At 44.5% G+C, this 12,055-nt stretch overlaps 1 protein-coding gene across 1 annotated transcript in view; it reads right to left on the bottom strand.

Annotated features, from left to right (window-relative positions):
- Positions 1-2,643: 2,643 nt before the first annotated feature.
- Positions 2,644-12,055, bottom strand: part of LOC107282846 (calcium/calmodulin-dependent protein kinase type IV-like) — a 57,317-nt gene continuing 47,905 nt past the window's right edge. Inside the window, exons 8-11 of the mRNA XM_029283097.1 lie at positions 11,897-11,972; positions 8,362-8,488; positions 5,947-6,099; positions 2,644-2,937 (exon numbers count right to left, since the gene is read on the bottom strand). Of these exons, the coding sequence (XP_029138930.1) occupies positions 2,644-2,937; positions 5,947-6,099; positions 8,362-8,488; positions 11,897-11,972 (650 nt within the window). The remainder of the gene's footprint in view (positions 2,938-5,946; positions 6,100-8,361; positions 8,489-11,896; positions 11,973-12,055) is intronic.

Here is a 12,055-nt window from a genome sequence, read left to right as displayed (position 1 = left end):
ACATCCCAATTTTTAAATGCTTGTCACAAGGTTGTGATGTCCAGTGAGACAATAACCGAGTCTCTTGTTCTGCCCTTTCTATGAACGTCTTGACTTTTGCAGAAGCGAAACTGAACATTGTTTGGAAGTTACTAGTCGATGCAAAGTCTCTCAACCAACCGTCTATGGAGATTCTCAGTCATCCAGGTCATAGTTAACCCAAAGATGCTTTTTCACGAGGCAACTGGACTTTCTTGTTTTTCTTTGAAGACGTTTCGCTTCTCATCCAGGAAGCTTCTTCAGCTTCTTCAGAGCTCTGAAGAAGCTTCTTGGATGAGAAGCGAAACGTCTTCAAAGAAAAACAAGAAAGTCCAGTTGCCTCGTGAAAAAGCATCTTTGGGATCTCTCAACCAGCCTTGTTCTGTTTTGTTTTGTTGCTTAAACACAAAACTGTGAAGCAACGGCAAGGAGAGTAAATAAATGTTTCCTGCAGAGCAGTGGGGAAGAGAGCTATCTGTGTCCACAAGCTCCATTTAATTCTTCCAGTTAAAGCGACCAGGTTCAGATTGCTCTTGGCCCATATCAAGCTAACAAAAATATCTTTTATCACTTTGTCCCTTTGCTTTTATCAAGCCAGCATTGTTGATCCTCATATTTTAAGTTCTTAAGAGGTGATGAACGCTCTTCTGATGACTCTCTTCTCAGGTGCCCTGCACATTGTGTGTAAAGTAAAAAACAAACAAAAAACAAAACACGAGTCTATTTTGAGGGTGAGATATTTTAAGGATGTAGCAAATTGGGACCAGAACAACAGAGTGGGAAGACATCTTGGAGATCTTCTAGTCCAACCCCCACTCGGCAGAAAACCTTGTATCACTTCAGACAAATGGCTGTCTAATCTCTTCTTTAAAAAAACTCCAGTTTTGGAGCACCCACAACTCTGAAAGCAAAGCCACTCCACTGGTTGATTGTTCTCACTGTCAGGAAATTCCTCCATAGTTCTAGGTTGCTTCTCTCCTTGATTAGCTTCCATCCGTTGCTTCTTGTCCTGCCTTCAGGTGCTCTGGAGAATAGGTTGACCCCCTTATTTGTGGCAGCCCCAGATCTAGTGGAGGGCAAAGGAGTCAGGACGAAGTGTGGAAATAGGTCCTGTAAGGAACAGTTGAAAGAAATGTCGATCTTGAGTTTGGAGTAGAAGAAGATAATGCGGACAGGAACGGTTGGATAAGCATTCTTCAAATCCCTGAAGAAATACTCACTTTCTGTTTGCCCAGAAGACATGACTTAAGAAGTTAAAGTTACAGGGGAGAGCCTGTTTGGAATAGTAGTTGAATGCATCAGGTTGAAAACTAGCAGACTAGGAGTTCTAGTTCTGCCTTAGACATTTTCTTTTTTTTAAGACCTGGGGGCCATAATATACAGATAATGTTCAGATGCGTAAGGGCCATTCTGTCCAGGATAACGATGTGAAGTGGATGACACCAGCTCACACCCTGGCAGAATCAAAATATTCTTATTTTTCTGAATTTGGGGGAAGCAGTGAAGGATTTCCCCCTGGTTATATTTGGTGAGTTCCCTGCAGGACCAATTTTTGACCATGTGGAGGTCATAGAGTTCAAATGCAGTTCAAACGCACTCTGCAGAGTGAAGACAGGTCCAGAACTATTTCGTATGAAGAAATCACTTTTCTGTGGGCGGACGGTTTTGCTGCAGTTCCTTGCTCTTGGAAGGAGACAAAATGTGGGCCTACCAACAAGAAAATCATTCAGAGAAGCAACAGTGGCGGCATCTACTTTTTGGTTGGAGGGTGCATCTGGAGGCTGCCGTTCCTTAATGTATTCCATCTGGCTCACAAACGGTTGGGAAAATCACTGAATTCTTAGAGAAGCACCTTATGCTTCTGGGTATCCACGGTTCAAAGTTATTTGTTGAATGGAAAGATGGCAGCAGCTTTAGAGCAAATACTCTGAGTGCAGAAAGCCTCCAATTCAAAGATGGCACCTGCAGTTAAAAGGATCTTATGTAGCAATAGAAGAAAAGTTCTTTCTTCCCCTGCTTCTCCCTGAATTATTACTATGGGATTTCAAATAGAAAAGAACAAATAAGCTTGCTGTCTTCTGATAGATTTGCCTTCTAGGGAGCCACCCAGAATATTTATACAATAGAAGTAGGATGAAATATACAATATATTCATCTGATTTCTAAACTACTTGGCTCCCATACAAATGCATATATTCTTATCCTTTTGCTGTATGCTTGTGTGTACAAAGACACATACACAAACACACACACAGAGCAAGGATAATAAAGAACATGGATTTCTCTGCAAAACAAGACAAATTGCTCTTCAGCTGCCTACCCTTAGTGCCTTCCCCAGTCTGGTGCTCTCCCCCCAAAATTGGATCATAGCTCCCATCATCCCTGGCTGAAGATGATGGGAGCAGGAATCCCATACAACCAGAAGGTGCCAGGTTGCCGAAGATATCCCCACAGCACTTTCTCGTAATCTCTATTAGCTTTCGGTCCTCCTCCATCTGAACTGCTCTCTCAATCTGGCTGGTGGGCCTTTGACGGTCATTGTTAGAATTTGGTCTATCGGTGGTGGTGACAGACTTTATACCCCTTGAGCTGGTGACAAGAGCAGCACGCTGGTGTTCTGTAGCATTAGGTTTTGCAGCCGGAACCGTTAAGTATCACCACCGGGGCTACGGGACTCTCGTTCAGGAAGCCTTCGAGCTTCTCGACCTTGGCTAACGGGTTGTTTACGGCCATGGCTTCTTCTGTATCAGTCTCCATCTTTTTCTCCTCATAAAGGTTCTCTGGGAGAAAGAGGTCACTCTCTGCTGAGGGAGCTGCGCGGTCCTCTTTGGTAGCATCTTGATGGCGCTCATTTCTGCATCCCTCGTGGTGGCTGTGGTTGCCGAGACGGCTGGAGGCAACCACTGCTTTCACGGCAGCCTGTGTATGTTGGACATGACATGACAAAGAGTGACATTGGTTTGAACGTATGTGTTTATTATTATAAAGGAGCTTGTAAAAGGAATGTTGCTGGCGGGGACTGTTAGTCTCCTTGGCTAGCAGGGTTTTATATATTTTATATCTATGTTATATACATAGTTTGGTCTAGTACAGAGGTAGGCAACCTTGGCTCTTTTATGACTCGTGGACTTCAACTCCCAGAATTCCTGAGCCAGCCATGCTGAGGGGAAAGGGAGAGGTTTCCAAGCTGAGCCATACTGGCTCAGGAATTCTGGGAGTTGAAGTCCACGAGTCATAAAAGAGCCAAGGCTGCCTACCCCTGGTCTAGTAATTAAGGCGCCAGGCTGGAGGCTGTGAATTCTAGTCCTGCCTTAGGCATGAAAGCCAGCTGGGGTACTTTCGGCCAACCACCAGGAGACAGTCAGTTCTAGTCCCACTTTAGGCATGAAAGCTAGCTAGGTGATCAGGGCCCAATCGCCAGGAGATGGTGAGTTCTGGTCTCTCCTTACGCATGAAATCCAACTGGGTGACTTTGGGTCAGCTACTCTCTCTCACCCCACCCCAACTCACAAGGGTGTTGTGGGGGGGGGAAAGGAGGAAGAAAACGTATTAGATATTTTTTCCACTTTAAGTTGTTTATAAAAATAATGAAAAGCAAACCATAAATTAAATAAATAAATACATATTATTGGTTGTTTTTAACCAAGTTTTAATTCTCTCTTAGACACCCTGAGTTGCCCCTCTGGGTGAGAGGCAGGACCACACAGGCAGCCCTGATTTAATGTCCACTCATTCAGCGACTATTTAAAGTTATGATGGTGCTGAATGAGGGATGATGGATTCTCCTAGTTGGGCCACCCCCCATGGTCACATATTCACTATCTGGGATGCTTGGCAACTGGCTCACAATTATGATATCATAGCATCCCATAGTCACGTGATCACCATTTGTAGCCTTCCCTGCCAGCCTCTGACAAACAAAGTCAATGAAGAAGCCAACAGGAAGTTGAAAATGGCTGCCGTGTGACTGTGAGTAATGAATGGTACATGGGAATGACCTTGAGGGATGAGGGGAAAGGATGCTGTTTAGAGGATGATCAGACAAGAAGGAGAGGAGCCCCCAGTGGCTTAATGGTCAGGAAAAAAAAGAGTTAGGAAGGACCCATCCTAATGGATCAAACATTTAAAAGTGATGGTGGGAAATTTGTATTTTCAGACTTGCAAGATTGATATCAGCCCGTCCAGTTAAACCAGATCAGGAAATGTAACCAGATGAGCTAATTCTACTTAATTGTAAGGTTACACTGTCAAAATCTTGCAGGTCTGAAAGTGCAAATCTCCTCCCATTTATTTTAACTCTGTGATCAGTTAGGGCAAGTCCTGCCTTAGTTCCTTTATCTGACTATTAAGTAACTGATGGCTCCCCTTTCTTTTATCTGATTGTTTCCTAGACAGCATCTCTTCCCCTCATCCCTCAAGGTCATATATACCATGGGATGCTAAATTTAATGCTGAAGTTCAAATCCTGTATGTTAAGAAGTTAAAGAAGAAGATGTACTAGAAAGTTTTGATTTTAGAAATGTGTTTAAAGGGAAGTTTAGCATTTTTTTAAAAAAAGTATTTTTCCCTGTAAGGTCAAAGAATCTGAAAGAATACAGTGAACCTTGTTAATAAAAATGGTGATAGTTCAGAAAGATTATTAGGTGCAAACAGAAATTTCCATAGAAAGGAAGATCAAGCAGGAATGGTTAAATCGATCATTTTATTCCAAGAGGAGAATATATTTAAGTACGTTTTTCACTTGGATATATCACTTCTGGATTTTGTGCTTGTGATGACAAAAAAATAATAATGAAATTTTGACTTTGGTTTTGTCGATTAGATAGATTTGTTGTTATAGAAATATCTAGTTATATACTAATGTGTAAAAGCAAAAAGTTTGCTGGAGTGTTTTTATCTTGTGCTGTGCTAAAGAGAATCGGAAGTCAGGGCCTTTTCTCTCCCCCCCCCCTTTATCTCACTTTTTCTTTTTCCCCTCTCTTTTTCCTCCCCCTAATTTCTTATTTTTATTTTTCTTTGTATTTTATATATTACATAAATAAATAAATAAACATAAAAAAAAATACCACAGGACGCTGGGCCTGTGTGGGATTTACCTAACAACAGCACTGGGACTGCCAGAACTGCCACCGTTAAGTCGGCATGGAAACGTGACATCACGCCTTATGATTGCATTGCTTAACAATGGAGTTCCTGGTTCCAATTACTGTCGGTCACCGAGGACTACTTGTATACATTTATTTTAATTAATTACATGAATTCATTCTCATCGGCACCGTGTTCTCTAATACTAAGCGCAGGTGGCTGTGTGCCAACGGAATAAAAACGTGGAAGAGTGAAGTAAAAGCCACAATTGGATCATGGTTACAAACATCTGGCAGGCATTGTTAAGACCTCCGAGGCAAGAGACCCCATCCACCAAAGCCTGCCCAATTTGGCTGCAGGTGTTTCTGTCTCAGAAGAATCAGACACTTAACATTTTCTGCACAAGAGGAAAACTTCAGGCCCTCTATTTACCTCAGAGAAATGTCATCCCTGGGTTTAAAATCACCCTCCTTCCAAAAGGGAAGATTAAGGGACGAGAACCGTCACTCTGTTCCTGAATGATTCTAAGTCGGGACGGTTGTAAAATGGGTCGGTCGCGTGTCTGATCCAATTTTATGACCTTTTTTGCAGTGGTGGTTAAGCAAACCGATGGTTGGCTGTGGGCGTGGTTTGGCTGAAAGCAAGTGCTGGTTTATGGCAAACCCATCGTGAAAGACGGTCACAACTAGATTTTGACCTGCCCCCGCAGGCAACTGTGCTCTGCTACTTTGGGGTGGCTTGCCTCGCACCCTGATTCTGAGCCTCTGGCATTGAGCTTGGGCCCCTAGTTCCCAGCCACCATGTGGGACCCCAGAGAGGAGGGCAGGGTCCCCAGAATCTTACCTTTAACTTCCTCCTGGCATTAAACTCCTGCAGTTTCTTTTGAGTGCTGTCCATATGTGCAAACTTTGCAGCTTTTCCAGTCACCCAAGGGTGCTCTACAGCTTGATGAACTGTCAGCCTCTTCTGGGGATCCAGGACAATCAGCTTTTGGACCTGCAAAGGCCAGAGACGGATCTAGTGTGACATCTCCAGGGTTATAACATGTCGTGTCCACCTAGAGTAGCCCCCACTGTGGACCGGCACTGGGCCACATACCCGCAACCGGGCCACGCAAAGCCCCATTCGTGTGATGCAGGCCCCCCTCCGGTCTGCAGAAAAACCTTTCTCTACGGAACCAGTCTCTGGTGCCCAAAAGGTTGGGGGCCTCTGAGATGGGCGGCAAATACATTTAACAAATAATAATAGATGTAAATAGCCTTTATGGCATGGGTCCAGGCTATCTGAGGAACCATGGGACTGACCTGTCCTAGAACCCCTCTGTCAGGGAATTCCTGTGGGCAGGGTCCAGGAACAGAGCCTTTTCTGCTGTGGCTCCCATCTTTTGGGATATTCTGCCTCCAGAGCTGAGGTCCACCCCCAGTCTCTTGGCCTTCTAGAAGGGCTTTAATCCCTGGCTGTTCTGTGGCCCCAATGGGTTGCACTATACTGGGGGTGGCTGATGGAGTACAGAGAGAGCCCCACGCCCACACTGCCTGTCCTCTTGGTTTTTAGTTTCTGTTTAATCCTGGTTAATTTTAATTGTTTCCATATTGGTCTTTTTATCATTTTGTAAGCTGCCCAGAGCAGCTTCAATAGTGTAAGGGATGGCATAGAAATTTAATCAATAAATAAAACTGTGCTAATTGAGGGTGTCTGGCAGGAGAGGGGATGTTGGAAAAGTCAAAATGCTGGCCCTCGCTGTGCAGTCCAAGCCTTATCTCTTATACAGAGGTCTTCAAACCTGGCCCTTTAATGACTTGTGGACTTCAACTCCCAGAATCCCTCACCCTCAGCACGCTGGCTGAGGAATTCTGGGAGCTGAAGTCCACAAGTCATAAAAGGGCCAAGTCTGAAGACCCCTGAAGTCTTAGTATATCGGAGCAACAATGATCCAGTCTTAGAGTTAGGAACACATTTGATATTTGGAGATCATGTGTCCTTGCCCTAGCAGAAGGAATCGACTAGGAAAGTGTCCTCTTCACAAAAAAAGGGGGCCATGGGGTGGACTCAGCCAGTCAAGGCACTTGTACCAATAGAAGAGAATATGTGTAGCTCAGGTTCAAACTGTGGGGTCTTTGGTGCTCTCTGAGCTTGATTGTTTTCTTGCAGACATCTCATTATCAAACTAGGTAACATCATCAGGGCTAGAGGGGCAAACTCTCTTCTAGCCCTGAAGAGGTTAACTAGTTGGGTAATGAAATGTCTGCAACAAAACAACCAAACTCAGAAAGCACCCAGCGACATGGAACCGGTGTCCCATTGCTCTCTCCAGCCCCAGTGAGAATTTCTACAGAAGAACGGAAGGTGAGTCTGCTACTTTCATTTGCAGGATGATGTTTGAGGGGACATGGTGCCTGAGGAACAGGGCTTCAACCCTTCATAGCAATAACAAGAGCATTTAGGCCAGTGGTTCTCAACCTTTTTAATGCCGCGACCCCAACCGGTCGTAAGTCGAGGACTAAACCGGTCGTAAGTCGAGAACTAAACCGGTCGTAAGTCGAGGACTAAACCGGTCGTAAGTCGAGGACTACCCAACCGGTCGTAAGTCGAGGACTTTCCCTGCCTGGGAGCGCCGCGCATGCGTGGTTCCGCCCCCTGCGCCGGCTGAGGTGTAGCTGGCAAGCAGCAGAGACGGAGCAGGCCGACCACCAGCTTGCCCAGCCCAAGGGAGGTAAGGCACCTGCTGGAAAAGGGGGGAAAAAATGGCGGACAAAAAAAATGGTGGACAGCCTTGCTTGGTGACCCCCATGAAATGGTCGATCGACCCCAAATGGGGTCCCGACCCACAGGTTGAGAACCACTGATTTAGGCTTATATACCACTCCATATATTACATCACTCTCTGGACAGTTTACTATATAGAGCAGAGGTAGGGACTTATGGCCCTTTTATGACTTGTGGACTTCAACTCCCAGAATTCCTGAGCCAGTATGGAATTCTGGGAGTTGAAGTTCACAAGTGCCACAGTTCCCCAACCCTGAGGTAAAACATTATTTGCATGTTGCCCCCAACAATCTTTTTACTGACTTGGGAAAGATGGAAGTCTGAGTCAACCTTGAACCTTGAATCAGGATCGAACTCCAGGTTGTGGGCAGAGTTTGCCTCCAATATTGCACTTTAACCACTGTGCCACCAAGGGCTCCTTTATGCCTGCCGAGCAGATGCAGATAGGGGCCAGTCATCCGTCGGGGCAGTGCTCGAAATACAGGAACTCACCAGGTCCTTGGCATTGAGGGACACTTCATCCCACCAAGGGGAGACAAACTCATAGTCACAATTTAGGATTCGGCTGTACATGTATTGGTCTCCTCTTGGGTCAAAGAAAGGCTCAAAGCCACACAGTCTGGAAAAGAATGGAAGAAACAGATGCCTATACCCTGGGGGTTTTATTTATTTATTTATTTATATTCCAGCTTTATTATTTTTAATAAATAAATCAAGGTGGCAAACATATTCAACGCACCTTCCTCCTCCTATTTTCCCCACAACAACAACAACAACCCTGTGAGGTGGGTTAGACTGAGAGAAAGTGATTGGCCCAAAGTTACCCAGCTGGCTTTCATGGCAGAGGAATTCTGGGAGTTGAAGTCCACAAGTCTTAAAGTTGCCAAGTTTGAAGACCCTTGATTTAGAGACCATTCAAAGTTACAATGGCACTGAAAAAAGTGACTTATAACCAGTTTTCACACTTATGACCACTGCAGTATCCCCACGGTCAAGGGGCCAAAATTCGGACCCTTGGCAAGTGGTTCATATTTATGACGGTTGCAGTGTCCTGGGGTCACGTGATTACCTTTTGCGATCCTCTGACGTGCAAAGTCAAAGGGGAAGCCAGATTCTCTTCATAATCGCATGAAAAACTGGACAACTGCAGTGATTCATGGCAAGAAAGGTCGTAAATTGGGGCAAAGGCCATTTAACAACTGTCTCACTTAGCAGCAGAAATTTTGGGCTCAGTGATGGTCATACGTTGAGGACTACCTGTATTTCTTTTTTGATAATTAGTCAAGGATGACCTGTACTTGGGCTTTGGTTAGCTATCTTTTTTTTTTCCTTCTTCTTCTTGATGTATTTTGTTTTCTTTTGCTTTTTATCAGTGAGTCACGCTGAGTTATTACTGAGCCGGGCAGCCTTGAAAGTGCATCAATCAATGTGGGAAGAGCTTAATTCACTGGTTCTTAATAATAATAATAATAATAATAATAATAATAATAATAATAATAATAATAATAATAATAATAATAATAATAATAAAGTTGGAAGGGACCTTGGAGGTCATCTAGTCCAACCCCCTGCTCAGGCAGGAAACCCTATACCATTTCAGACAAATGGCTGTCCAATTTCTTCTTTTCCTGTTCACTGGTTTCTTCTCCCGTCTCTTCCCTGAGGCACTGTAGGGCCTGCACTTACATTGCAAAAGTAAAACTAAGGTCTTTTTTAGCATACACTGCCCCAAATATATAATTAAGGGCTTGCTTGTGTGTCGGCGTTCGATGCCACTGCGATCCAACAACTCTCAGCAATATAGAAAAGTCACTGCAAAACATAGGCACGTAAGCTATCCTTAATAGTCGGATTACACAAGTTAAAAAATCATAACTCACAATAATATAAACATCGACAGGGTGTTCCTTCAATAAACTACAATTTTAAAAGACTTCTGGAAGAGCTCTGATTTAATACGCTTCTGAAATGACAACAATGTGGAGGTTAATGGAGCTTCTCATTGCTGAGAAACATTTCCTGCTGGCCTCAGTGCCCCTCACTTCATGGTTTTGGAGAACTACAAAGCATTGTTTCCTGAAGTGTTCTTATTGGGCTACTGATTCTTAGCTGAAGGAAGTGACCCTTAGGGCATCTCAGTACTGAGCCAACTACAGTTTTATAGGTGAAAAAAATCCCCCACTTTAACTAGAAGCCTGTTAGCAACAGATTTATTAGCCTCGTGCAGCAGTTATGATGTGAGGACCTTCTCCATGGCTCCAGGCTGTTCATTAGACTAATAATAATAATAATGATGATGATGATGATGATAATAAAGTTGGAAGGGACCTTGGAGGTCATCTAGTCCAACCCCCTGCTTAGGCAGGAAACCCTACACCATTTCAGACAAATGGCTGTCCAGTCTCTTATTAAAAACTTCCAGTGTTGGAGCATTCACCACTTCTGGAGGCAGGTTGTTCCACTGGTTAATTGTTCTAACTGTCAAGAAGTTTCTCCTTAGTTCTAGGCTGCTTCTCTCCTTGGTTAGTTTCCATCCGTTGCTTCTTGTCCTGCCTTCAGGTGCTTTGGAGAATAGCTTGACTCCCTCTTCTTTGTGGCAGCCCCTGAGATATTGGAACACTGCTATCATGCCCCCCCTCGTCCTTCTCTTCATTAAGCTAGACATATTCAATTCCAGCAACCGTTCCTTATATGTTTTAGCTTCCAGTCCCCTGATCATCTTTGTTGCTCTTCTCTGCACTCTTTCTAGAGTCTCAACATCTTTTTTACATCGTGGTGACCAAAACTGGATGCCGTATTCCAAGTGTGGCCTTCCCAAGGCATTTTAAAGTGGTATTAACACTTCACATGATCTTGATTCTATCCCCCTGTTAATGCAGCCTAGCACTATGTTGGTCTTTTTGGCAGCTGAAGCACATGGCTGGCTCATATTTAAATGATAGTCCACAGTCTTTCTGTAGGGCATAAAATCATATGGCCAATCTGCTAGCAGGTGGTGGTGTCCATATTTGCCCTGCGCAGGGCAACAGTAAGGAAAGAATCTTTACAGGTAGCCTCTGACATATGACCACAATGGAGCCCGAAATTTGCATTGCTATGCATGAGTGTTGTTGAGTGAATTGCGACGCATTTTACGATCTTTTTTTTACCCTACCTGTTAAGCGAATCACTGCAGTTGTTAAGTGACTCATGTGGTTGTTAAGTGAATTCAGCTTTCCCTCACTGATTTTGCTCGTCGGAAGCCGGCTGGAAAGGTTACCCATGGTCAGGGGTAGGCAACCTTGGCTCTTTTATGACTCGTGGACTTCAACTCCCAGAATTCCTGAGCCAGCCATGCTGAGGAGAAAGGGAGAGGTTTCCAAGCTGAGCCATGCTGGCTCAGGAATTCTGGGAGCTGAAGTCCACGAGTCATAAAAGAGCCAAGGTTGCCTACTCCTGCCCATGGTGATCCCATGACTCGGGGACACTGCAACCATCATAAATTACATGTCAGTTGCCAAATGCCTGAATTTTGATCACATGACCGTGGGGATGGTGCAAAGGTCACAAGTCACTTTTTTCAGTTACCAGAACAACCTGTGATCCGGAACAAGCCCCCCTCTTTGACATTCTTACACTTTTGCCTATCCCCCCCCTTTTTTGGCAATACACTGAAAGCAAATTAAAAAAGAAAACAGTTATGCCTGTCAGCGTGTGTCTTTGTGTATGTGTGTGCGTGTGGGAAGTCAGAAGCCAGCATTTTGTGGTTTTACTTGGAGAGAGAAATAAACAACGGCGAGTGGGAGGGAAAGAGATGGTGGCTGAAAGGATCTAATTTATTTTTAAGCTGGAAGCAGAGAACAGCAGAAATTAGGGGTGGGTGAGAATCACCCCCTCCCCCCCTCCAAAAACAAAAACCCAGAATAAGAAGAGGCACATTTCACATCATGCTCGTTTGCTTGGCCGTGCTTGAAAGGAAGAGAAGAGTGCGGAGGGAGCAAATCACAGCGACAGGAGTTTTGTGTCAAAGTATTTTAGCATTACTCACAAAATGTATGTTATGACGCCTACAGACCACATATCCACTTCAGGGCCATATGGTGAGCCATGGAGAATTTCGGGTGCTGAAGGCATTTGAAAAATAAACAAAAGTGAGAGGGGGGGAGGGAGAGGGGGGGAGGGAGAGGGGGGAGAAAGAGAGTGAGGG

This window comes from Protobothrops mucrosquamatus, unplaced genomic scaffold (assembly GCF_001527695.2).
Source record: "Protobothrops mucrosquamatus isolate PMUCROS unplaced genomic scaffold, P.Mucros_1.0 scaffold14, whole genome shotgun sequence".
Lineage (NCBI taxonomy): Eukaryota > Metazoa > Chordata > Lepidosauria > Squamata > Viperidae > Protobothrops > Protobothrops mucrosquamatus.
This window is presented reverse-complemented; position numbering and strand designations above follow the sequence as displayed.